Source organism: Hemiscyllium ocellatum, chromosome 16 (genome assembly GCF_020745735.1).
Source record: "Hemiscyllium ocellatum isolate sHemOce1 chromosome 16, sHemOce1.pat.X.cur, whole genome shotgun sequence".
NCBI classification, from domain to species: domain Eukaryota; kingdom Metazoa; phylum Chordata; class Chondrichthyes; order Orectolobiformes; family Hemiscylliidae; genus Hemiscyllium; species Hemiscyllium ocellatum.
The window spans coordinates 24,558,423-24,585,883 of record NC_083416.1 but is presented as its reverse complement, the minus strand read 5'-3'; the positions used below and the strand labels follow the sequence as shown (position 1 = coordinate 24,585,883).

The window sequence follows — 27,461 nt, the reverse complement described above, 5'->3', positions numbered from 1 at the left end:
AGACAGTCATCTGAGGCTGGCATCAAACCCAGGTCCCTGGCACTGTGAGGCAGCAGTGCTAACCACTGGGCCATCATGCTGTCCTAAGACGAATAAGGAAATTCGGCATGTCCACGAGGACTCTTAGCAATTTTTATAGATGCACCACAGAAAGCATCCTATCTGGGTATATCACAGCGTGGAATGGCAACTACTCTTCCCAAGAACGCAAGAAACTACAGACAGTCGTGAATGCAACCCAATTCATCACACAAACAAGCCCTCCATCCACTGACTCCATCTATACTTTCTGTTGCCTTGGGAAAGCAACCATCAGAATGCAAGAACCCTCCCACCCCAGTTATACTCTTTTCCACCAGGCAGAAGATACAGGAGTTTGAATACATGTACGAACAAATTCAAGAACAGCTTCTTCCTTACAGTTATCAGACTTCTGAACAGACCTCGCAAATGTTAATTCTGATCTCTCTCACTGCACTTACTCTGCAGCTGTAACACTGCATTCTACATTCTGTTCTACTACCCTGGTGCCTGTATAAAAAGCAAAACACCAATTTTCACTGCATCATGATACACGTGACAACAATAAATTAAATCAAAATCATAACTACCTAGAAAAGCTATACATATTTTACCAGTTGTTGTGAATGACTGCTAGCTACAACTGATAATTGTAAACAGCTGCAAAACATTCTCAGTCTGAAGGCCATTATCCAAAGCATTCAGCTGAGTAAATGGAACAGAACAGTAAGGCAACAAGATGCCACAGACTGCATCTTTGGACAATACACAGGGAATAATGACATTTGCATGTCACACCATCAAACTGTTCCCATCAAATAGAAAATCAGTCATAACTGGTTTTGTATCGCATCCAAAAGACAACAGGCTTTTAACATTACATGTGTTATTTTGATGATGCAAAGTAAGTCCCAATTAAAACTGACATCCTTGTCAGATGCTATAGGACTGGAAAACAACTGGTCATGCAATCGTGGTATTGTACATAACACCGACCAACATCTTCCCAGAAAAACAATATGGGATTTTTGCAGAAGACAAGCTTGAGGGAATAACAGCAGCTTAACTTTTTGCATAGAGACATGGGAAGTGTGTATCACTGGCTGGATTTATTGCTCTTCCTCATTGCCGTTGAGAAAGTTGTGATGAAATTGCCTTCTTAAACCACTGCAGTCACAGAAACAGAAAATAGAAGCTATTTAGTCCTTCATTCCTGCTCTGCCATCTAATATGATCATAGCTGATCATCCAAGTCAGTACCTTGTTCCTGCTTTTGATTTTTCAAACCTTTTGATTTCTTTAACTATATCTAATTGCGTCAAGAAAACATTCAAAGGTTAGGCTTCAAGTTCTGTCTGTGGCAGAAAATAAATAAAGATGGTAAAATGGAACCAGATGTGCATGGCCTAATTCAGTTGGATGACTGTGACAAAGCAAAGGATGCCATGGTCAACTGTGTCAAATCCTGTAGGCAAGTGGACAAGCAAACGACAAGAGTGCTTTTCACAGTAACATAGGTCACCATTCTCTCATTGGTAAGGCCAGTTTGAATCCCATGGCAGAAACCCAAAATCTGATTGGAAAGATGGACATCAATTTGGAGGTGATACACATTAAATGATTTTGAAGGGAAAAAATGAAGTGGGAGACGATAAGATGGTAGTTTGCAAAAACAGAAGGGAGTCAAGACAATATTTTTGGAGTTGGCTGATGGTAGATTGTAAAGAGATATGGACAGGATTGAGAACAAACCACTGACTGCATCAGGCACACTGAGGACGGGAAAAAAACTTATGTAGCCAGTGTTTTAGTTGAATAAGCTTCAGAACTAGGAGATGGATTGCACAAGGCAAGCTGAACTAGAGAGATAAAAGCACTAGAAAATGACGAGAGCTCAGGGATAGGAACAAAAATCAATTGCTGAACCTACTCAGACAAATATATCCTTCTTCAGATAGATACCAAAATCATAACAGTACTCTAGATGCTGTCTTACCAAAGTTCTATACAATTGCAGCAATATTTTTTGGATAACTTGCCTTCCATCAAACTGTTTGCGGTTTTTGCACGTAAACTTTAAATTTCATGTGACATTGTGGATCTAGCCTACAGCAAATCGACCACAGCTCACTACCCAGTCTTAAGAGTTACTGGAAATGAACAATACATGCTGGCCCGGCCAATGATGCCACATCCTGTGAATGAATATTTATAAAGTGCAAGAACCTGCAAATCCTTCTGCACGTCAACATTTATAAGTCTCTCATTGCTTAGTTTCAGTTTCCATTTTGAAAGAAGAATATACTTGTTAAAGTGGGAGTTCAACAGAGGTTCACCAAATTAGACCTGGGATGACAGGATTGTTTTATGAGGTCTGAATGAAGAAACTGGGTTGGTATGCTGTAGAGTTTCAAAGAAGGATAACTGATCTTATTGAAACTTCAAACTCTAATAGTATATAGCAGATTGAATGCAGATCAAATGTTTTCCTTGGCTTGTGCATCTAAAAGCAGGAGACATAATCTCAAGATAAACAGGCCATTTAAGACTGCGATGAGGAATTTCTTCAGAGGGCAGTGAACTAGGAACAGGAGTAGGCCACTGAACCTAATGAGAATGCTCTACCAGTTAATAACATCAAACACTATAATGCTTTTTATTCATACAATCCCCCTAACAGTTTATTCTATGGTAATCCAAAATCTGTCTCTACTTTCAACATACTCAAAGCCTGACTTTCCGCAGCCCTTTGGGATAGAACTTTTCAAAGATTCACAATGCTCCAAGTTCAAAACAAAACTTTCTCCTCATCTCAATCCTAAATGCCATTCCCTTATGTTTAAATTATGCCTTGTTCTTGAATTTCCACCTTGGGAACACATTTTACTCGCATTCACCTGGTCTATCCCTTTAAGGATGTTGCAGGTTTCAATGAGATCACCTTTCATTCCTTGAAACTCTATAGAATACAGGCCACCTTACCAAAAGCACAGTCCTGCCATCCTGGAACAGATTTGCTGAGCCTTCATTGTACTCCCTCCATGGTTACATTATCTTTACTGATTTAAGGAGACCAAAACTGCACACAATATCCCCGGTGTGGTCTGATCAATGTTCTAAGCAAATGCAGCAAGATTTCACTATTTCAGTACTCAAAACCTTGTAAAGAATCATAGAATTCCTATGGTGCAGAAAGAGACCATCTGGCCTATCAAGTCTGCAGTGATCCTCCACACAGCATCCTACCCACGTCCACCCCCACCCCATTTGGGATTTTAGCATGGCTACCTAATCTGCATATCCCTGGACAGTACTGGATAGTTTTATTTTAGCATGGTCAATCCACTTAAGCCGCACATCTTTAGACTGTGGGAGGAAACCGGAACATCTCAAGTTAACCCACTCAGACATGGAGAAAATGTAAACTCCTCACACACAGTTGCCCAAGGCTGTAAATGAAGGTAGGTACCCAGCAGCAGTGCTAACCACTGCGTCAGTGCATAAACCTTTCATAAGTCTTCTCAACATCTTGCTGAACCTGCATATTAACTTTCAAATGATTTAACATGAACAACTAGGTCACTCTATACATTCACACTTTCCAATCTATATTAACATTTAAGAAATACTCTGCACAAATTTCTCCTACCAAAGTGGATAACTTCACATCTTTCTACATTATATTCCATCTACCACATTTGAGTCTACCCATTCAGCCTACACAAATCCTCCTGAAGCTGCATCACATCTTTCTCACATTACACATTTCTACCTTACTTTGTATCATCTACAAATTTCAAAATGCTACACTTGGTCCTCATAACCAAATTATTGATATATATTGTAAACAGTGGAGCTCCAAATACTGATCCTTGCGGTATCCTACAAGTCACAGCCTTCCAACATAAGAATTATCCATTTATTCCTACTTTTTTTCCCCTCCATTGTGTGAACCTTAGTTCATTGCCTTTTATCCCTTGTGCATTAACTGTGCTAACCAACCTCCAGTGGGGAACCTTGTCCAAATCCTTTTAAAAATCCAACTAATACACATCTTTTGACACGCCTGATCAATTTTGTTCGTAACATTATCAAAAGACTTCAAGTTTATCAAACATTCCCATGTACAAATCCATGCTGATCAAGGCCAATCCAATCACTATTACCCAAGTATAAATTTATCACATTCAATATTTGGAATTCTAGCCCAAAGAGCTGTAAAATTTCGATCAGAGCATGTTTATGACACAAATTCATAGGGTAATGTAGACCAATGATACTGGGAGACATGGATACTATATAACGTGGGAAAGTGGCACTGAAGCAGATGTTCAAGCATTATATAATTGAATGGCAGAGAAGGATTGGTGGGCTTAACAGACTATTTCTGTTCCAATATTCTAAACAACATTTTACGTTTCTGATTTGAAGGCTTCCTTGCCTCGTGTACCATTTACCTATCTTTAGAAACAGTTATAACACTGCATCAAATAAAGTTAACCTTAAGCTATCCGTCCTCTCCCACAAAACTGATTTTTTTTTTAATCCCCATTTTTCCTCAAATAGTCCTTGTACTACACTTTCCCAACCCAGTGCTAACTCTTGGAAATCTTTGTTTGAATCTCCTTGTCCAGTTCCGTATTTTTTAAGAAACATAGCAACAGAAGCAAGCCATTCAGACTTTCAAGTCTCCCCCCACCTAGATCCTTTGATTCCTTTAGCGCCAGCTCCTTCTTCAAATTGCACAATGTTTTGGCTTTGACTGCCTTCTGTGGTAGCGAATTCCACAGGTTCATTATCTGGGTGAAGAAATTCCTTATCTTTTAGAAGCAGCCAGCAAAAGTCAAGAGTGAGGTCCTTGATAACTGTGAATCTTGACCCCACTTTGACCACTTGTGCAACATTCAACAAAGCTCAACCGGCACCCTCCCCCAACACACTCATCTGGCACCCTCCCCAGACACAGTTCTAGTTCTATCGAGCTGAATACTGCCAGAATATCCTCTTCAATTGCTGCTCAGCCAAATCTCAGTGCCCCCACCCCTCCATGACATCCGTCATTGCCAGATTTCCTCAAATGATTTATTTGCCTCTTTAGCTACAATGTTACCCTTCAGTAATACCATTTGCAGATACAGCTTCACCTTGCAATACACATTGATAATATATTGCTTCTTCCTGAGAATGTGTACAGGTTATAAGCAGGCAGGGAAACAGTTAAATTCTGAGTTTTGTGAAACAAGAGATTCAGCTGAGCATGCCTCAGATCGGATAAAAACTTGGTTAACAATGGAGTCTGGAGGCAAGGGTAATGGGTTAACAAGTTGGAAAAGCAGTCATGTACGCCATTTAACAATATTGGAAGCATTCAGTATGCAAGGTCAGCTAACAAGGGGAAAAGTATCCATTGTATGAATCCAGTTAACAACGTTAAGGACATTCATTGTATAACAGTAAAGGGCTTGGTCTTGCTATTGAAACTCGCTGATTGTAACAGTCACCCAATTATATGTTGCCTTATCTGGATGCTCCTCCCTGTAAACTGACTGTATAGTTCATTGAGAAACTGCTGTTCCAGAAAAGACTGAGATCATGTCTCTGTGCACATGGGCCATTGCTCTCTCTTCCTGCAGGACACAGAATAAAGATGAAGGTGGTAAACAATACTGTTTCTCTGAGTGTTTTGCTTTGACTGAGGAGGGCGGCAATGGTATGACATTCCAATCCTTTGACAGACTTACTGTTGTCAGATTGCCTTGTATATTAGCTTGAATTAGCATTTTTATTTTGCAGTTGAACAGATTAATAGCAGACCAGTGCAAATGACTGAATGGCTTATTCCTGCTCCAATTTAGCATGCTTCTAAGATTACACTGATATTTTAGGACAGAATCATAAAGCATAATCTGATCACATTGATTTCACCACTCCCTCCAGCCACACTCAGGTCAAACTTAATTGTATATACAATCTCAACTTGACTTTAAACACATGCAAGTCATTGTTAATAAAGTAGCTTACACAACATTCCTTAACTCGATTCCAGACTACCAAAACACTCTCCTACAATTTAATGACCTCCAGATTTGATTATTGGACGACCAATCTTCATCCACCCTCTCAAATTTCATCTTGTATAAAACTGCAAAGTCTCATGTAAGACTGCAAGATCTCATTCACATCCAAATTAAGCCATACCATTCTCTCAAGACAACACATATAAAATTCTTTTCATTTGCAAATCTTTGCATGACTGTGTCACGATATCTCTGAACTCTCTTGGAACCCTGTGTTCTTTCCCAAAATGTGACACACTTTGAATGCTGACCTTGTGCACTTAGCTTCGTTTTGCCAAGTCATTGTTGGCAGGACTTCCACACACCTTACCACTACTCTTGAAATTCTAAATCGAGACCTACAAACCCTAACAAATTTTGAGATGGCCAACAAATTCTCTTTCCTGCTTAGCAATGTTTCCTCTGGACTATGCGATAATGCAACAAACCAGAACATATGCTGTAGAGCAACAAACAGACTGTGCTTAACCAATTTTCCCTTTAAGATGCACATGTGCACAGAAATCTTAAAAGGATCATAACTGTATATGAATTAGTTGTATACAGCAAACATGAATTTGGATGAAATTTGCTAGTTAGAGACCATTTGTGAAACATTCTTTTCTGTATTACCGAGGTGCGATATAAATGAAAGTATATTCAGGAAGAAATAGGTTGCTAAAAATGTGTCCTTTTGATTATTTTAACTTGATACACCAAACTATCATTGGAGATGATAACTCTTTAAATTATTGTATCTACTTTGGCTGAAAGTCACTGATATCGGTCAGAGTTAAACAAAAGGGTGCTCAAGATTTTCATTTCATAAAATGTACAATAAAAGCTGACAATTATTGTGGGGTAATAATGACACACACCATTGATGTTGTTGAGTCATCCAGAATGTTCAGCTCTTTTACCTGTCCTATGTAACTATTCTATGTTACATAGTATGCACATTTTTTCTTATATAAAAATTACTGATATAATTAAATATCTTTATTACTACTTTTATTTTACTTAGCTAATGGGAAGCTTGTTGCTAAATCAACAATTCTGTTCAGATGTGGAGATATGTTCAACGAACACACATCCATGCCACTGTTAATGGACCGTTCCATCTTCTACTCTTCCTTCAGTCCCAACACCTCACCCCACCCCGACCAAAGCACCTTCCCCTACAACCACCAGAAGGTGTAACACCTACCTATTTACCTCCTTCCCCCTCAGTATCCAAGGACCCAAACATATCTTCCAGATGAAGCAGTTTACCAGCACCTAGTCTACTGCATTCGCTGCTCACAATTACAATAGTCTCCTGTACATTGTGGAAACAAAGAGTACAATAGGTGACCATTTTGCAGAATATTTACGTTCTGTCCACAGAAAAGACCACAAACTTCCAGTTGCCTGCCACTTTAACACACCATCCTGTTCCCGGGGCCAACATCTCTGTCTCAGGCTTGCTGCGGTGCTCCAGCAAAGCTGAGTGCAAGCTGGAAGAACAGCTATTCACCCTCCTAGCCAGATTGTTATCAACTCCTTTGTCTGTCCAATTGCTCTTCTCTCTCTTTGGGCTCTGTTCCCACCTATCATTTACTCCCTACCCACTCACCCCACCCTATCTTCTGCACGTAAACCGACATTTCCCTAGCTACCATCAGTTCTGAGGAAGGGTCACCGGACCCAAAAACATGAATTTTGATTTCTCTTCACAAATTCTGCCAGACCTGCTGAGCTTTTCCAGCTACCTGTTTCTGTTACTGTTACTTTTAAGGTTCATCCTGGATTAGTGATTACTCAGAGAAGCAGGGGGATAATTTGCTCAGCCCAGTGATTCACCTTTACTGTCTGCCCACCTACTGTTTCAAGGCTTCAGTGGCATAAGGTATCACGAGAGTAAGGTTTAGGTGAGGACAATTACTACCATAAAGCTCGGGCATAAGGTGCAATGATACATTGCAACTGAGTATTCATGCCTTTACATCAGGAGCAATTTTCAGTTACTGGACACTGTATGAATCAAATGGCCATGGGGGCCAAGCATGAAATTAAAAATTCATAAAGACATAGGCAAATTTCATATGTTGATCTGTTCTCTGGTTAATTTGTGGATGCTCCCTTGAAACATTCTTGCAGAAGCCCATTTGAAGACCCCTGATATATACAGAACTTGCACTCTGCACAAGAGACAACATAATTTGGTTTAAAGTATCTCCGACCATAATCCAATGTGCTAACATATGGTATTGTTTATTCAGCATTTAGTGATTTACTAATGTCCTTCAGGGAAGGAGATCTACTATTTTTACCTTGAACTGCCTATATTCAATTCCAGACCCACAGCAATGTGTTTAGAATTCAACTGCACTAAAAACCCAGCAAACTACTCAGCTTTATCAAAACTGATATGAAGTCTAAAGAAAGAAATGAAACCGGACAGTCAACAAGACATGGCCTGGGCATCAAAATCAATAACAGTAAAAATCGCCCTGTTGACACTGTAAAGTCGTCTTGTTAAACGTTTGAGACTTATGTCAAAATTGCGAGAGGAGTCTCGCAGACAATCAAGCAACAGTTGCAAATGATCATTCTCATTAAATCATACTTTACAATCAATGTCCCAGACACCACCATAACTAGCCCAGAGTATGTTTTGTCCTATCGCAAGGATAGACCCGCCACAGAGGTGGTAGTACAGTAGCATATAACCAGGAAGGAGCCCTTAACATTAAATTTGGATCTCATGAAGTCTCATTGCATCAGGTCATAGAGTCAGAGGGGACATACAACATGGAAACTGACCCTTCGGTCCAACCTGTCCATGCCGACCAGATATCCCAACGCAATCTAGTCCCAAATGCCAGCACTTGGCCCATTTCCTTCTAAACCCTTCCTACTTATATACCCATCCAAATGCCTCTTAAATGTTGCAATTGTACTTGCCTCCATCACTTCTTCTGGCAGCTCATTCCAAACACATACCATGCTCTGCATGAAAATGTTGCCCCTTAGGTCTCTTTTATATCTTACCCCTCTCACCCTAAACCTATGCCCTCCAGTTCTGGACTCCCCGACCCCAGGGAAAGGCCTTTGTCTATTTATCCTATCTTTGCCCCTCATAATTTTGTGAACCTTTATAATGTCACCCCTCAGCCTCCGATGCTCCAGAGAAAACAGCCGCAGCCTGTTCAGGTCTCCCTATAGCTCAAATCTTCCAACCCTGGCAAATCCTTTCTGAACACTTTCACAACATCTTTCCGATAGGAAGGTGACCAGAATTGCATGCAATTTACCAATAGTGGCCTAACCAATGTCCTGTACAGCTGCAACGTGACCTCCCAACTCCTGTACTCAATAATCTGACCAATAAAGGAAAGCACTGCTGCCTCACAGCGCCAGAGACCTGGGTTCAATTCCCGCCTCAGGTGGCTCTGTGTGTGGAGTTTGCACATTCTCCCCGTGTCTGCATGGCTTTCCTCCGGGTGCTCCGGTTTCCTCCCACAATCCAAAAATGTGCAGGTTAGGTGAATTGGCCATGCTAAATTGCCTGTAGTGTTAGGTGAAGGGGTAAATGTCGGGGAATGGGACTGGGTGGGTTGTGCTTCAGTGGGTCGGTGTGGATTTGCTGGGCCAAAGGGCCTGTTTCCACACTAAGTAACCTAAAAAAAACCAAATGCAACCTTCACTACCCTATCTACCTGCAACTCGACTTTCAAGGAGCTATGAACCTGCACTCCAAGGTCTTGTTCAGCAACACTCCCTTGGACAATACCATTAAGTGTATAAGTCCTGCTGAGATTTGCTTTCCCAAAATGCAGCACCTCGCATTTATCTAAATTAAACTCCATCTGCCACTTCTTAGCCTATTGGCCTGTCTGGTCAAGATCCTGTTATAATCTGAGGTAACCTTCTTTGGTGTCCACTACACCTCCAATTTTGGTGTCATCTGCAAACTGTACCTTTTACGCTCACATCAAAATCATTTATATTAATGCTGAAAAGTAGTGGACCCAGCACCGATCCTTGTGGCACTCCACTAGTCATAGGCCTCCAGTCTGAAAAACAACCCTCCATCCTCGGTCTTCTACATTTGAGACAGTTCTGTTTCCAAATGGCTAGTTCTGCCTGTATTCCGTGAGATCTAATCTTGCTAACCAATCTCCTATGGAGAACCTTGTTAAACGCCTTACTGAAGTCCACATAGATCACATCTACCATTCTGCCCTAATCAATTCTCTTTGTTACTTCTTCAAAAATTTCAATCAAGTTTGTGAGACATGATTTCCCACGCACAAAGCCATGTTGACTACCACTAATCAGTCCTTGCCTTTCCAAATAAATGTACACCCCGTCCCTCAGGATTCCCTCCAACAACTAGCCCACCACCGACTTCAAGCTCACTGGTCTATAGTTTCCTGGTGGGTCCTTACCATCCTTCTTAAACAGTGGCCACCACATTAGCCAACCTCCAGTCTTCCAACACCTCACCTGTGACTATCACCGATACAAATATCTCAGCAAGAGGCCCAGCAATGACTTCTCTAGCTTCCCACAGAATTCTAGGGTACACCTGATCAGGTCCTGGGGATTTATCCGCCTTTATGCATTTCAAGACATCCAGCACTTCCTCCTCTGTAATATGGACATTTTTTAAGATGTCACCATCTATTTCCCTACATTCTATATTTTCCATGTCCTTTTCCACAGTAAATATTGATGCAAAATTGCACTAGCTGCATAATCAGTTCATAGATAAACATCAAACATAATGTGATGTGCAGTACACAATCCTCGAAGTATTTATAGAATATAAGATAACCTCCTGCAGCATTGCAGTTTGGGAGGCAAGAGTAAATGCATTCAGCCTTCTGGTGAAATGGGGTAGAGAGAAAGGATTAATTGGAATACGATATGCAAAGGTAATTTGGATCGTTACCTTAAAATCCTACATTCTGCATCATTTCACGGTATTTTCATTTGTGATTATTTACAGCTAAATAACAAAATTTGCAATGATTTCTGAAGCAGACTTTCCAGGTGCGCATTCCAGCTCAATAACTCTGACCAGACTGCTGCATTTTTAAAATTTGGTTATTTACTCACGGGATGTGGGCAATGCCAGCTGGTTGGCCACAGGGGTTGTACTGGGACCTTTGCTGTTTGTGGTGTACATTAATGAACAAGTGGTGGTGTGATCACTAAGTCCATGGATGACACAGATTGGAAGGATAGTAAACAGTGAAGACGATAGCTGTAAACTGCAGGAGGCGACTGACAGACTGGCTGGCTGATCAAAGAAGTGTCAAATGGAGTTCAGTAAAGTGTGAGGTAATGACTTAAACAGGGCTAACAAAGCAAGAGGTTACACAATGAATTGTAGGACTCTGAAAAGTAAAGATCACAGGAACATTGGTGTGCATACCCACAGATCCCTAAAGGTAGCAGGGCAGGAGATAAAATGATTAAGGTGGTAGATAGGATACTCGCCTTTAATAGCTGAGTCACAGAATACAAGAGGAGAGAGGTCATGCAACTGTATAAGACATTGGCTCGGCCAGCTAGCTGTATGTAGTTCTGGTCACCACATTACAGGAAGGATGTGACAGTATGAGAGAGTGCAGAAACGCTTTACCAGGATGCTGCCTAGGAGAATCTCAGCTATGAGAAAATGTTGGATAGGTTGGGCTCATTTTTCTTGAAGTGGCAATGGTTAAGCCATTGCACTGATTGTACTGTACAAAACAGAGCAGCATAGATAGGTGGGGAAACGAAAGCATTTTCCATTAATAAAGGGGTCAACAAATAAAGGGAATAAATTTAAGAGAAGGTTAAGAGAAGAGTCGATGAGAAATTGGTTTCACGCAGACAAAAAATTAGCATACTGTTATAAAGTCAGTTAAAGTTTTGCTTTCTTAATAAATTATGAGGAGTTTAATATCAGTACAATATAAAATGGTACGTTCTCATCAGTTCGTTCTCTCAATTATTTTTTCACTATATAGACCTCCAAGGTCCATACGCATAGTGGTTTCCAGAAGTAATGCCTTTGAGTTGGCATATGCAATGTATGTGGAATCTCTGAGTAGCTGCACAGCATGCAGCTTAGAGGGAACCCTGCTCATTGATTTAATGATTTCTGAAGGATTGCCTGCTATCTGCAGGAACTTTAACAATGTACCATGTGGAGGAACAAAAAATTACTGACTGCCAACTTCTGGATTTTGGTTTAACTTTGCTCGTGCAAGGATCAGAACATGATGACAGTTTCACACGATAATGACAGGAATCACTGACAATTCCAGGTCTAATGAAAAGCTTTACTGAAAGGCTTATATGACAATATACTGAATAAATTTAAAGTAATGAAAGACAATTTTCCATGATTTGTTAAATTCTTAATTGAGATATGTAGAATTTCATTCTCCATGGACAAAATTGCAATTAGAAATATTTTCCACAAAACAATTTGTGGTGAAACCATGGTGCCACTCAGAGGCCAAAGCATGCAACTACAGAGGTCAGTCGCTTCTAAGTCAAAAAGTGAAATATACTTTTAAATGGAAATGCTGGTAGACACAGGTAGTTCCTTCTGTAACACGATGGTTGCGTTCTTATGCAATCCCATGTTCCAGAAAAACGACATTTTAGAAACAGCGAGTAAATATCGGCAACTAATCACATTACAGCCAACACATACTTTAAAAGTCTGCACTTTAGATAGTGTCCTCAATTCGCCAATTGCGTTAACAAAATGTGTGTGGTAGCTGAACAACCTGTATATTATTTATATTATTAGAAAGACTCAGTTTTTGTTAATATTTGACTTTATTATTGGAAATAACATTTACATCAGGAAAACTTTTTCTACAAGTTTGTCTAGGGCTTGCTTAGGGTACGTATGGATTTAAATAGTTATAGACCACACACTGCCTTTTTTCATGTAGAATATGATACTTTGTTCCAGCTACAGATGTGCATATGTTTCTCAAGCACTCCATGCAATTCTGAAATAAAAACAGAAAAAGCTGGAAATATTTAAGCAGGCCTTGCAGCATCTGCAGAGGAGAATCAATGTTTTAGGATCATGAGCTCAATGCAGAATTGAGTTATCAACCTGATACTTTCTCTGCAGGGTTTGGAAGTTTCCAACAGATTTATTTCAGATATCCAATTTCCAAAGTATTTTGTAATTAGATATAATGCTACTATATAATGTACAAATGGTCAGGCTTGTAAATTCAAAACAAAAAGCAGGCAATACCATGGAGTTTGTTGATAGTACCAAGGGCAATATCATTAAGTCAGCCAGAAACCATGTTTGTTCCTTCACTTTTACTTTAAAACATGATATATTAAAACATTGTGTAGACGGGAGATACGCCTGTTACAATTTCTTCCTTACATCATTTGGTAAAAACGATGTGCTAAAATAAAGAGAAGCTTGAGAATAAAAACATCTGGCAGGTAACACCAAAATAACACATCCATTCTGACACACAAAGATAAAAGATGTTATAATTATAAAATCTTTGAAAAACATCAGTGAAATAGTTCAAATCACAGGTGAAAGCAATAAGGAAAGAACCAAAAAATGCACAAAAAATTAAGGAATTTCAGAATGAGGATTTTACAATCATTTAACCAAAACCTTGTTCAGATTTTAAAACACATTTCTTCTTTTCTATGAAAATGCACAATTTTCAATGCACCATATAGTTGGCCTTCTCCAAACGTGGACACTTAGAACATAGAACAATACAGCGCAGAACAGGCCCTTGATGTTGCGCAGACCTGTGAACTAACCTAAGGCCATCCCCCTACACTATCCCATCATCAGCCATGTGCTTATCCAAGGATTGTTTAAATGCCCCCAATGTGGCTGAGTTAACTACACTAGCAGGCAGGGCATTCCACACCCTTACCACTCTGAGTAAAGAACCTGGTTGAAAATGTGTTGCTGGTTAAAGCACAGCAGGTTAGGCAGCATCCAAGGAACAGGAAATGCGACATTTCGGGCATAAGCCCTCCATCAGGAATGAGGAGAGTGTGCCAGGCAGGCTAAGATAAAAGGTAGGGAGGAGGGACTTGGGGGAGGGGCATTGGGGATGTGATAGGTGGAAGGAGGTCAAGGTGAGAGTGATAGGCCGGAGTGGGGTGGGGGCGGAGAGGTCAGGAAGAAGATTGCAGGTTAGGAGGGCGGTGCTGAGTTGAGGGAACCGACTGAGGCAAGGTGGGGGGAGGGGAAATGAGGAAACTGAAGAAATCTGAGTTCATTCCTTGTGGTTGGAGGGTTCCCAGTCGGAAGATGAGGTGCTCCTCCTCCAGCCGTCGTGTTGTTATGTTCTGGCGATGGAGGAGTCCAAGGACCTGCATGTCCTCGGTGGAGTGGGAGGGAGAGTTAAAGTGTTGAGCCACGGGGTGGTTGCGTTGGTTGGTCCGGGCGTCCCAGAGGTGTTCTCTGAAGCGTTCCGCAAGTAAGCGGCCCTTCTCCCCAATAAAGAGGCCACATCGGGTGCAGCGGATGCAATAAATGATGTGTGTGGAGGTGCAGGTGAACTTGTGGCGGATATGGAGGAATCCCTTGGGGCCTTGGAGGGAAGTGAGGGAGGAGGTGTGGGTGCAAGTTTTACATTTCCTGCGGTTGCAGGGGAAGGTGCCGGGAGTGGAGGTTGGGTTGGTGGGGGGTGTGGACCTGACGAGGGAGTCACGAAGGGAGTGGTCTTTGCGGAACGCTGATAGGGGAGGGGAGGGAAATATATCCCTGGTGGTGGGGTCCGTTTGGAGGTGGTGGAAATGATGGCGGATGATACGTTGTATACGGAGGTTGGTTGGGTGGTAGGTGAGAACCAGTGGGGTTCTGTCTTGGTGGCGGTTGGAGGAGCGGGAAGTGGAGGAGATGCGGTGGAGGGCATCGTCGATCACGTCTGGGGGGAATCTGCGGTCCTTGAAGAAGGAGGCCATCTGGGCTGTATGGTGTTGGAACTGGTCCTCCTGGGAGCAGATGCGGCGGAGACGAAGGAATTGGGAATATGGGATGGAGTTTTTACAGGGGGCAGGGTGGGAGAAGGTGTAGTCCAGGTAGCTGTGGGAGTCAGTCGGTTTATAGTAGATGTCTGTGTTGAGTCGGTCGCCCGAGATAGAGAAGGGGAGGGAGGAGTCTGAGACAGTCCAGGTGAATTTGAGGTCGGGATGGAAGGTGTTAGTAAAGTTGATGAACTGTTTAACCTCCTCGTGGAAGCACGAGACAGCGCCGATACAGTCATCGATGTAGCGGAGGAAAGAACCTGCCTCAGACATCTGTCTTAAATCAATCACCCCTTAATTTGTAGCTATGTTCTCTTGTACAAGGTGATGTCATCATCCGAGGAAAAAGACTTTCACTGTCTACTCTATCTAATCCTCTGATCACCTTGTATGTCTCTATCAAATCCCCTCTTAGCCGCCTTCTTTCCAATGAGAACAGACCCAAGTCTCTCAGCCTTTCCTCATAAAACCTTCCCTCCAGACCAGACAACATCCTGATAAATCTCCTCTGCACCTTTTCCAATGCTTCAACATCCTTTCTGTAATGGGGTGAGCAGAACTGTACACAATATTCCAAGTGCAGCCACACTACAGTTTGGTTTAGTTGCAGCAGGACATTACAGCTCTGGAACTCAATCCCTCCGTCAATAAAACCAAACACACTGTGTGCCTTCTTAACAGCACTATCAACCTGGGTGGCAACTTTCAGGGATCTATGTACATGGACTCCAAGATCCCTCTGCACATCCACACTACCAAGAATCTTTCCATTGACCCAGTATTCGGCCTTCTTGTTATTCTTCCCAAGTGAATCACTTCACATTTATCTGCATTGAACTCCATTTGCCACCTCTCAGCCCAATTCTGCAGTTTATCTAAGACCCTATGCAACATTTTTCCATAGTGACTACTACTCCACTGACTTTAGTGTTATCTGAAAACTTACTAACCCATCCACCTATGCCTGCGTCCAAGTCATTTATAAAAATGACAAACAGCAGTGATCCCAAAACAGATCCTTGTGGTACACCACTAGTAACCAGACTCCAGGCTGAACGATTTCCATCAATCACCACTTGCTGCCTTTTTACAGAAAGCCAGTTTCAAATCCAAACTGCTAAAGCACCCTCAATCTCATGCCTCTGCATTTTGTCCAAAAGCCTACTATGTGGAACCTTATCAAAGGCCTTACTGAAGTCCTCGTACACCACGTCAACTGCCCCATCCTCATCCACATGCTTGGTCACCTTTTCAAAAAAAACTCTGAGTTTTGTGAGACACGACCTGCCCTTGATGAAACCATGTTGACTATCTGAAATCAAACTGTTGCTTGCTAGATGGTTATAAATCCTCTCTCTTATAATCCTTTCCAAAACTTTTCCAACAACAGACATAAGGCTCCCTGGTCTATGATTACCTAGGTCATCTCTTCTCCCCTTCTTGAACAAGGGCACAAAATTGCAATCCTCCAATCCTCTGGTACTAAACCTGCAGACAGTGACAACTCAAAGATCAAGGCCAAAGGCACCAGCATCTCCTCCTTAGCTTCCCAGAGAATCCTCAGATAAATCCCATCTGGGCCAGGGGACTCACTCCTTCCAGAATTGATAACACCTCCTTGTTACTAACCTTGATCCTTTCTATCTAATATCCCATATTTCATTCTTCTCCTATGTAATATTTTCCTTTTCCTGAGTGAAAACAGATGAAAAATATTCGTTTAGCACCTCTCCAATCTCCAGACACAACTTCTGTCTTTGACTGACCCTATTCCTACCATAGTCATCCTTTTATTGCTCACATACCTCTAGAAAGCTTTATGGCTCTCTTTTATTCTACTTGCTAAAGACTGCTCATGTCCTGTCCTTGCTCTTCTTAACTCTCTCTTTAAATCCTTAATAGCCAACCTGTAATTCTTCATTGCCTTATCTAAATCATCTTCTCTCAACATCACATAAGCCTCCTCCTTCCGCTTAACAGGTGCAACTTCTTTAGTAAACCATAGTTCCCTTTCTATTATCACTTCCTCCCTGTCTGACAGGGAGATATTTATCAAGGTACACGCAATATCTGTGCCTTAAACCAGCTCCACATTTCGACTGTCCCCATCCCCTGCTTTTTGCATGTTATGCATCCTAAGTCTTGCCCAATTGCATTATAATGCCCTTCCCCATCCATAACTCTTGCCCAGTGGTATATGCTATCCCTTTCCATCACTAAACTGAATGTAACTAAATTGTGGTCACTCTCTTCAAAGTGCTCACCTACCACTAAATCAAACATTGGCCTGGTTCATTATCAACCACCAGATCCAATGTGACCTCCCCTCTTGTTGGCCCTTTGATATACTGTGTCAGGAAACCCTCCTGCGCACATTGGACAAAAATTGATCCATCCTACATATTAGAGTAATAGCATTTCCAGTCAATGTTGGGAAAGTTAAAGTCCCCCATAATGATCACCCCCAACTGAATCATTTTGCCAATACTCTCCTATACAACCCCGGACCTCTGCGGAGGCCTTTAAAAAACTCCCAGCAGTGTGACCTTTCCTCTCCTGTTTCTAACCTCAGCCCATACTACCTCAGTGGACAAGCCCTTGTCAAAAGTTCTTTCAGCCACAGTTACAGTCTCAAGGCCACAACCCCCCCTCTTTTACCACCTTCCGTGTTCTTAATGCAAGATCTAAATCCCGAAACCTGCAACATCCATGTCTCCGAAATGGTCACAACATCGAAGTCCCAGTTACTATCCATCCTGCAAGCTCACCTGCCTTATTTCGAGTACGCTCAAAGTTATCCTATTTAAATTCAAAGACCAATGGAAAATTAAGCAACTCTCTCAAAATCCAAGTATGAACCTCATTATTGCATTCAAAACAACTTCACCGTCAACATCGGATACTAATGCTCTCAGTTCAATTTCATCATACTTTGAAGAGTTCATCACAATTTGTAAATAGTTTTAGACATTTTCTTTAGACCTTTACTGGAACAGGTAAACCTCACAATAACTGACAAACTAAACCTTTATATTAAAGCCCATATGATAGTGGGATTTCACTGCTGAATACATGAAATGTGATACGAAGGTGTTACACACAGATACCATGGTATCTGAAGGTCAACCAGAGAGATGTTGAATGCTTTATTAGATATACAACTCAGACTACCACAGCGTAATTGGGAGCCCCACTACTTAAACTCTGCTATGCAAATTTTTCAGTAATGAAAGAGACTCAAGCGTTGTCAGTTCCATAAGTGACAAATTTAGTACTCCTTGTGGGCCAGGAATAATGCTTCCTGCCCCCTGGCAAAGCAGCTTCTGGTCTCCCCTCTACCAACTGCAGCCTCAATTTTGACCCCAAACGTTCAAAGTCTCACTGCTATGTCTTTTTCCCCTACACACACCTCAGCGCACAAGCACTTAATTATAGTACAAGTCCTGCCTTGTTTTTGATATCCCCTCACCCATGTACATTATAGGGCCTCAAAGGTCTTTGTCACAGTCAGGGAGTCATTTAGAGATAGACCTACATGATGGCAGTTATGAAAATGACTGCGCATGTGCACCAAATTAATGAAGAAATTACATTCAGCAGTACATAAAAGCTACTGTGTTCAGGAACTAAACTCAAAAATATTGTACAAAATGTATGCGCAGCTTTCTTTCAAGCAAGAACCAAAAACATCAAGATATAACTATTGAAGCTTAAACTTATTAACAGCCAGTTACTTAGCATGCTGAAGACATAATAAGGATTAAACAAAAACCCTGAAATCAGCAATCACAGAAATCCAAGTACAGTCCCAAATACACTTCAGATGTATGCACTTAGCAAAGACAAATGTAGAATGGCACAAATATGTAACTAACATAGAGCAGCGGTTTTTATTGAAACATGAACTGTCAATGTTTAACTCCTTACATTAAATCTAAGCAACTCTCTCAAAATCCAAGCGTGAGCCTGATTAGCCAGTCTTTGGATTTGTCATGAATCAAAGAATTTTCAAAGGTAGCAATAGTCACTGGTTCCGTGCTATGACATGCAGCAAAGGGAAAGGATGGAGATTCAACGCCAATTTCCTCCACATGGCAAGCTTCTAATATTCTAAAAACTACAAGGAAAAGCAGCACTCTCCTATATCATTCATTTTCCATTGTAAGGGGAGGGAGACAAATAAATTACTTGTCTTATTGGAATACAAATGCTGAAAAATGAAAGAACGAATACTGTATACCTTGATGCCAAATGCAGTGATACAATATGAAGCAACTCTGAATTGACAAATGAATCAATGTTTTATACTTTATTCTAAGATACAATGAACAACTGTGTACAACTTGAATTCACTTATATCATACCTACCATACAGGCTTCCCTGGCTTGTCCTACTGATGGATCTTTTTCGATAACAGTTTTATAGTCTTGCAGAGCTTCATCAAGTTTTTCAGTTTTCTCATACAACTCTGCCCTTCTCAGTATTGCACGTATGTAATTGGGATTTAACTCAATAGCTACAAATTTTAAAAAAAAGAATATCCATCAAAATAATATAAACCACAGTTCAAATACTTCAGTTTCATGGAAACAAGAACAAAAAATGTAAGTGGAGGTATATTTTTATAAGGTTCTAAAATCCAAGATAGTAATCTTATTTCAACTAACAATTTGCTTTCAGAAAATAACTAAATATAAAACTTACCTTTGGTGCAATCAGTTATGGCTTCTTCCTTATTATCCTGAAATAAGAAGAGTATTAGAGAAAAAAATTCACAAGGACAATGATTATATTAAAAAATGTTTTGCAACAACCTCTTCAGTGCAAGTTAATTGCAACTGGACATCATCTGTGAATTTCAAAGCAGAATTTCCCTCAATTTCTTTCTAAATCTGAATTGTAGAATGCACAAAATAATTGAAACTTAATTTGGAAATTGCAGGATTGAGTTCAGTTGGTTAACAAGAAAACTGCTCCACCACTTGATGCATTTTATATCCTGCAATATGTATGTCATATGCTGATCTTTCATTAGTCAAGAAATTTACTGTAGAAGTAGAAAATAATATTATAAGGAATTTTTAAAACAAAAACAAAAATTCACATTTTCTTCATTTCCAAATAGTAAAACCAACTCATTTTGTTACAAAGGATTGACACGTTACATTCTTAGCAGGCCTGTGCCCATTTTCCAGATAAATGTGAATATTGTTGACCAGTCTGCACAACACCAATATTTTTATATTACATGTGCAAACCAAATGTTCCATTTTCACTTGTGTCCTCCTTGAAGTAGGATGATCAGATAAATTTATAAGAAAGGACTTAAAATCTAGTGAAAAGATCAATTCTTCTCCCATGTCAACAGCAGGATTATGATTAGCTACATCATTTGATGGTTAAATTATTGTCAGTATTTATCATTAGGATCACAACTAGTAGTCAATTACATTCATGGAGTGAAAGTAGTTGATGCTGTTGGAATTGTGATTCAATATAGAGTCAGCTAAGTTGAACACTGTAACTAGTTAAATTTCACACAGGCCTGAATCATCACTTCACTGGAGTCATCGAGATGGACAGCACATAAACACCCTTCGGTCCAACTCCTCCATGCCGACCAGATATCCTGATTTAATCTCATCCCATTTGCCAGCATTTGGCCCATATCTCTCTGAACTCTTCCTATTCATATACCTATCCTGATGCCTTTGAAGAAAGCCTAGTTTGTCCATCAAATGTTAGCACAATGACTAAATTTACTTGCAGAGACTTTCTGGCACATAAGTATTTACTTTGCAAAAAACAAATAAACTGCAATGCTAGTGATCTTACTGCTAGACCAGTGTGACCAAATGAAAATATTTTAGCTCACAATTGCCCCTACATTTCCACTTAAGGATCAGCAATGTAGCTGAAACAATAGGGTCAGGATATATATTAAATGAAACAAAGATCAGGAAGGAACAACAATTTGACAAACACTTTTGAACAAGTCACTGGGTGAATGTGCTGGTATCTTATCAGTCCTTACAGCAAAGAGGCTTGTGAACAAGATCTTTCATTCTTGTGTTCACAAACATATACTATCTGATTCCCTGGAGGAAAATTGCACTAAAATCATTGTGGAACAGACAACAACTAAGATTTTGTACTTCAAGGAAATGGATTTCTAATATTATATGAAGCAGTCAGCCAAGTCTACAGTTAGGTGCCTGTCAGAGAAGACAAGGACATTCGTTAAAACACCAATTGTAAAGATACTTCATGGCAAATTTATTCTATGCAAATCTGAGTATGTTTGGTTTCTCCTAACTCTACTCAATTTGCAAACATGACTTGTCAATAGTTTACCCTTATTATTGAGGCTGGGAAGCAAAACTCAACTCACCCTCTCAGCGATAATATCACGACTATTATCTACTAGACTATTAATCCAGAGACCCGGGTAATGTTCTAGGGCTCTGAGTTTGAATCACACCATGACATAGATGGTGGAATTTGAATTCAATAATATCTGGAAATCAGATGACTGCCAATTATCAGGAAAACCCCACCTGGTTCACTAAAGTCCTTCAGGGAAGGAAATCTGCTGTCCTTACCTGGTCTGGCCTACATATAACACCAGACCCACAGCAAGGTGGTTGATTCAGCTGTCCTCTGGGTAATTAGTTATGCAAAACCCACATCCCATGAATGAAGAAAAAAGAAACCTGTTAATCAAGTCAATTTACTATGAATAGAGCGCTACTTCCTCAAACAGATAACATGCTTGCCTGAAAGTCAATAAATCTAACCTGCAGAACATTATAAGGCATAACAAAAGGTGTGCGCTTACCAGTTTCATTCTTGCAGCAGCTCGGTTGGAATAAAGAATAGATCTGTCCTTCTGGTAATATGCTGGACAAACACCAAGAGCTTCTGTATAAGAGTTTTCAGCTTCTAAATACTCTGGAAGTAAAGACAACATTGGCATCAGATTAGTTTACGGCAGTTTTCCATTAAAGTTGTAAAAGAATTTAAAGAAAAGTTGGATCTGCAGAAGGGACCCAACATGCATCAATTTTTCTTTGACCAGGAATAGTGAATGCCTGCCAACATAATGCAATTCATGAAAATGATTAATCAGACTTCCAATTATTAGTCACAGTCATTTAACGCTTGCTGGAAGCTACACATATTCACATGCAAGGCCCAATTCTTTACAAACAGAAAGACCGTACCCAAGCATTGCATCTTCTTCAAACATAAGCCTAGCAGATATCTATTCCCGAGGGTATATTGTCCATGACAATGGTTTGACCAGAATCAACTTGCCATCCAATCACCCTTTTTTTTTGTCATGCTGTGCAAGTTGCCCCCCATGAAATTTTGGATTCCTGCATCCATCCTGATGAGAAGTCTCTCTCTTTCAGCAGTAAATCAAAATTTGATTACCCATACAGGAGACATTTTCACCATAAGATTGTGATTAATGAGCAGTTTCAAAACTCCAATTTTTTGAATTGTTTAATATTTAATTAACCATGTTCTAAGCTATAAACTTGGATACCAATTACTGCATACTACAATATTGTGATGAAATCCTCTAGTCACATCCATTTTTTTTGTTCATGGAGAAACCCTGCAAATTATGTCATGATCCCAAAGCAGACCACCAAATTTATTTTAAAAATCCTGGATGAGCCCGATCATATATTGTTAGATACTAGACAAAATTGCTTAAGATATTTAAGATTCAGGAGTCTTACTAACAGAATAAGATGTTTGAACAAACAATACTGCAAAAGTCAGAACAATAACACATTCTAAATACAAATACAAATAATTTTAGCACTGAGAATGAACGTGGTAAACCTGAGTCATATACTGTAACACATACTCCTATAGAACACATCAAATAACAAATGCAATCAAGACAGATTCTATAATTGCTTATAACTTTTCAAACTTTAAAGATGTGATGAGATATCAAATTTTGCTAAACTTCATGATGGATTATAATTCATCATTTTTGCAATCTGGCCTCGTACCACTCTCTCACGAACTCTTCCATCATTGACTGTCTCAACAACAGCTCTTTTTCTGGTTGATCTCCTTCCTGTTCAAAGTTCATGCTCCTGTGAACTCCAAAACTCCCATACAGCAACAGTGAAGAAATGCCTACAGATTTCGAAATCAGTATACTATGTGCCTGGAGAGAAATTTATAGGATGTGGTATTTTCAAGTATCTGCAGCTTTGCTGCATTGCTAAAGTGCACTTTGTAGAAGTATATACTGCTTTCACTATGGATCCAAGATGGACAAACTAAAAATTTAAGGTGATGAATGCAGATCAAATAGGTTGTCTTGCTTTAGATGGTTGGAACTTCTGGAGTATGATGTAGCTACGCCAACCTAGGCAAGTGAAATATATTTTTCAGACTTTCGCATGGTTAATAGTCTTGCAGAGTCAGGAAATGAGTTACTCGCCAAAGAATTCCCAGGCCAGACTTGTGCAGGCATAGTATTCATAGACTGATCGAGTTGAATTTCTGATCCCTGGTTACTGCTGGTAGGAATTTCAGTGATACTATCAAACCTCAAGGGGAGATGTTTAGATGGTCTCTCATTGGAAGCTATCATTGTGTGGCATTTGTATGGCACCAAATGTTACTTAGCAAATACAAGCCCAAGCCTGATGTTCAGATCTTGCTACGTGCAGTCACAGATGTGAGGATTTGCAAATGGAATCAGCAAACATCCCACTTCTGACCTTATGAAGGAGAGATTATTGATGGTGCAGCTGAATATGCACATGTCTTGGGCATCATCCTGAGAAACTGCACAATGACATGCTTGGGCTGAGGATCAATGTTCAACAACCACAGCCATTTTCCCTTTTGCAAGCTAACACTCCAACCAATAGAGTTTGCCGCAATTTGCATGGAGATGAATTTTACTAGGCATTTTGGTGTCGCATTCAAATCCTGTCTTAATGTCAAGAGCAGTCACTCTAACTTTCCCTTACTAGTACAAAGAGAGCCAAATAAGGTTGTCAAGACTGAAGGAAGAACATGAATGGTCTATGATAATTTGCAACTTAAGGAATATCAGAGATAAACAGGCTCCGGAGTAATTGAATTCAGAGAAAGTAATGCTGTGGTTGAAACTTTCCAGCGACAGTGTAGATGAGGATCATGTAAAGATAGAATGGAACACTGTCAGAGGCAGAATTCTTGCCAATGGCAAAAATATTGAACTTGACACTCAACTGAAAGTCACGAGTGCTTATACACAATTTAATGCAGTCTAGATGTTAGCAGCATTTATGAGGTGTTTTTTTTAAAATCTACAAATTGTAAATACTGAATGTGGACTGAATTATGAAAAGACTGTTTTACAATAAAGAACAGATGAAAGAATTATTGTACTTTTAAATAATAAGTGCTTACATTGCTGCTTTATTCAAGTTTTTGGAGGGGGGGGCGCGGGGAAGAGATGCTTGTACATGTCCTGACTCTTGGGAGTGTATAATATTCTACAGAGTCACATTTTGCCAGAAACATGTTGCTGATTGGTTTGTGGAACTGCAACCAGTTGTGGACACCAAAGACTATTGGCCTGACAACGATTATCTGATTGGCTCCTGGGTGGCTTAACAGGTTGTGGGTGCGAACAATACTAGCATCCTCTTGCCTGTGAAAAAGGCACAAGGTATTGTATCTCTCCCTCCAGTACAATATCTAAAGCTTGACGAAAATAGGTTTATTTTCTCCCACAGTTGCTGTAGGCTGTTCATTTTAACTGTTATGTCACAGTCTTTGTAAATCATGTGAAGAAGTGAGAATCTAAAGGGAAAAAGACAAAGACTTCACGAACTTAAGAAACTAAAGGAACACTACATAAAATCCTGAGGACTGGTGCTTTTGAACTGTTTCCTCAGTATTCTTTTGTATGCACCCACAACACCAATGTTTTTGTTTATGTGTTTACCTCTGCGTGCAAAGAGGCTTTAGACATTGATTTGGCAGCTCAGTGGTTAGCACTGCTGCCTCACAGTGCCAGGAACCCGGATTTAATTTGATCCTATCTGTGTGGAATCTGCACATTCTCCACGTGTCTACACGGGTTTCCTCCAGGTGCTCTGGTTTCCTTCCACTGGTCCAGAGATGTGGAGATCAGGTGAACTGGCCATGGGAAATTGCCCATAGTACCAGGGATGTCTTGGTTAGGTAGATTAGCCATGGAATATGCAGGGTAACAGGAATAGACAGGAGGATGGGTCTGGATGGGATACTCTTTAGAGAGTCAGTATGGACTCCATGGACCTAATGACCTACTTCCAAATTGTAGGGATTCTATGGTTAAAGTATTAACAAGTGGAATTACATGTCAACAGTTCATAGTTGTTTACCTGTGATTGGAACACATTTATTTGCGATAAATAGCTGTTTTTATTAATTATAGAAATCTGGTCCACATTTTGATTAGATTAGATTACTTACAGTGTGGAAACAGGCCCTTCAGCCCAACAAGTCCACACCGACCCGCCGAAGCGCAACCCACCCATACCCCTACATTTACCCCTCACCTAACACTACGGGCAATTTAGCATGGCCAATTCACCTGACCTGCACATCTTTGGACTGTGGGAGGAAACCGGAGCACCCGGAGGAAACCCACGCAGACACGGGGAGAAAGTGCAAACTCCACACAGTCAGTCAGTCACCTGAGTCGGGAATTGAACCCGGGTCTCTGGCGCTGTGAGGCAGCAGTGCTAACCACTGTGCCACCATGCCGCCCACCGTGCCTTCTGTCAAGCTGGTTTTATCCAACAGGTAAATTGGGACTTTGCATACTTTTTTTTATTAAATGTCTAACTCTAGTGCACTACCCCAATAGGTACGACTAAGTGATGGAATAATGCTGCAGCTGCTAAAAATCATGGTAAAAAATCATCTGTCCAATTTTGGTCTCTATATTTGAAAAAAAGATATAATTGCATTGAGTTAGAGGAATGAGAAGTGATTGTATAGAAATATACAAGATCCTGAAAAAAAAACTTCAAATGGTGGCTACCAAGAGGATATTTTCTCTTGCCAGGGACGGTAGAACTTAGGAATGCAATTTAAGAATAATAGTAATTCTCTCAATTTTTAGTATGTGGAATTCTCTTCCCCAGGTAGTGGAGGCTGGGTCACTAAATGTATTTAAGGCTGATTTTTGACAGAGATATGGCAACCAAAGGTTATATAGGATCAAACAGTCATGTGGCGTTGAGTCTATGACCAGATTAGCCATTAACTCACTGAATGACAGAGCAGGCCTGAAGGACCAAATGGCCTAATGCTTCCAAGTCCTAGGTGCAAATGTTGCTATCAAGATCGAACATGGAGACAAAGAAAGCACTTCAGAGCAGAAGCGATAAAAACTTTTGGAAACACGGTATTCTATCTGACAAACCAGGGAAATATAGGCTTTTATTCTCAATAATATTTTCAGTCTCAATATAATACATTAACAGGCAAGATTAGTAAATGGACAAACAATTAATGAACAAAACTATTTATTAATTTCTCTGAATCATGGCCATTTTGAGCTAAATGACCATTATGGTCGTCTAACCTCAATACACTTGAGGCTAAAACATGCTGCAAAAAAAAACATACCTCCTTTTTTAAACTGCCCATTTCCAACTTCTTTCAATGTTCGACTTGACTTTTGCCTTCGCTGTAAAACAGAAGGTTGGTGAGAGTCTAAAAATCCAGAGGTATGAATATGAAGTGCAGAATTTCCAAACATAATGCTGTAACATGAAAAGTGTTCAATTATATACATCTACACACACTCACTCACCAAACCCCCCACCCTACCCCTTCAGGTTCTACATCACCACCCTTTTCATTGACTTACACTTTTGAATACCCTTACAGAAGTTAAAGATTTTGAATTCTAGTATTGTCATATCTTTTATTACAGTATAAAAAGAAAACCCACAAAAAAAGACTTCAGTTCTCCATTCTGTGCTTCACATACCAGAACATACAGATCTTCTAAATTCTGTAACTGTCACTGAATATTTGTTGAGTGTAGACTGACAACTAAGATGACTTACATATGGGAATTCTTCAGAGATTCGATTTCAAATCCTACAGTTGACTAAAAATATCCATAAAATATGTTAGATATAAAGTTGACTGTGTTGTCAGTTATTTTTATCCTCCAAAACCAAAGCCTTACATGAAGCATCAGAAAGTGCTAAGTTTTAAAATGATTTGACTAATGGACAAATATTGCACATCTAGCCCAAGAGCAGTCATCTGGGAGCAGGTCAGTCTTCACAATAGTGGGCCAGAGATACCAGATTTATCAT

At 40.2% G+C, this 27,461-nt stretch overlaps 1 protein-coding gene across 1 annotated transcript in view; it reads right to left on the bottom strand.

Moving 5' to 3' along the window:
• Positions 1-27,461, bottom strand: part of ttc1 (tetratricopeptide repeat domain 1) — a 57,556-nt gene that overhangs the window by 20,856 nt on the left and 9,239 nt on the right. Inside the window, exons 3-6 of the mRNA XM_060836735.1 lie at positions 26,758-26,818; positions 21,944-22,056; positions 19,810-19,846; positions 19,473-19,621 (exon numbers count right to left, since the gene is read on the bottom strand). Coding sequence (XP_060692718.1) covers positions 19,473-19,621; positions 19,810-19,846; positions 21,944-22,056; positions 26,758-26,818 — 360 coding nt within the window. The remainder of the gene's footprint in view (positions 1-19,472; positions 19,622-19,809; positions 19,847-21,943; positions 22,057-26,757; positions 26,819-27,461) is intronic.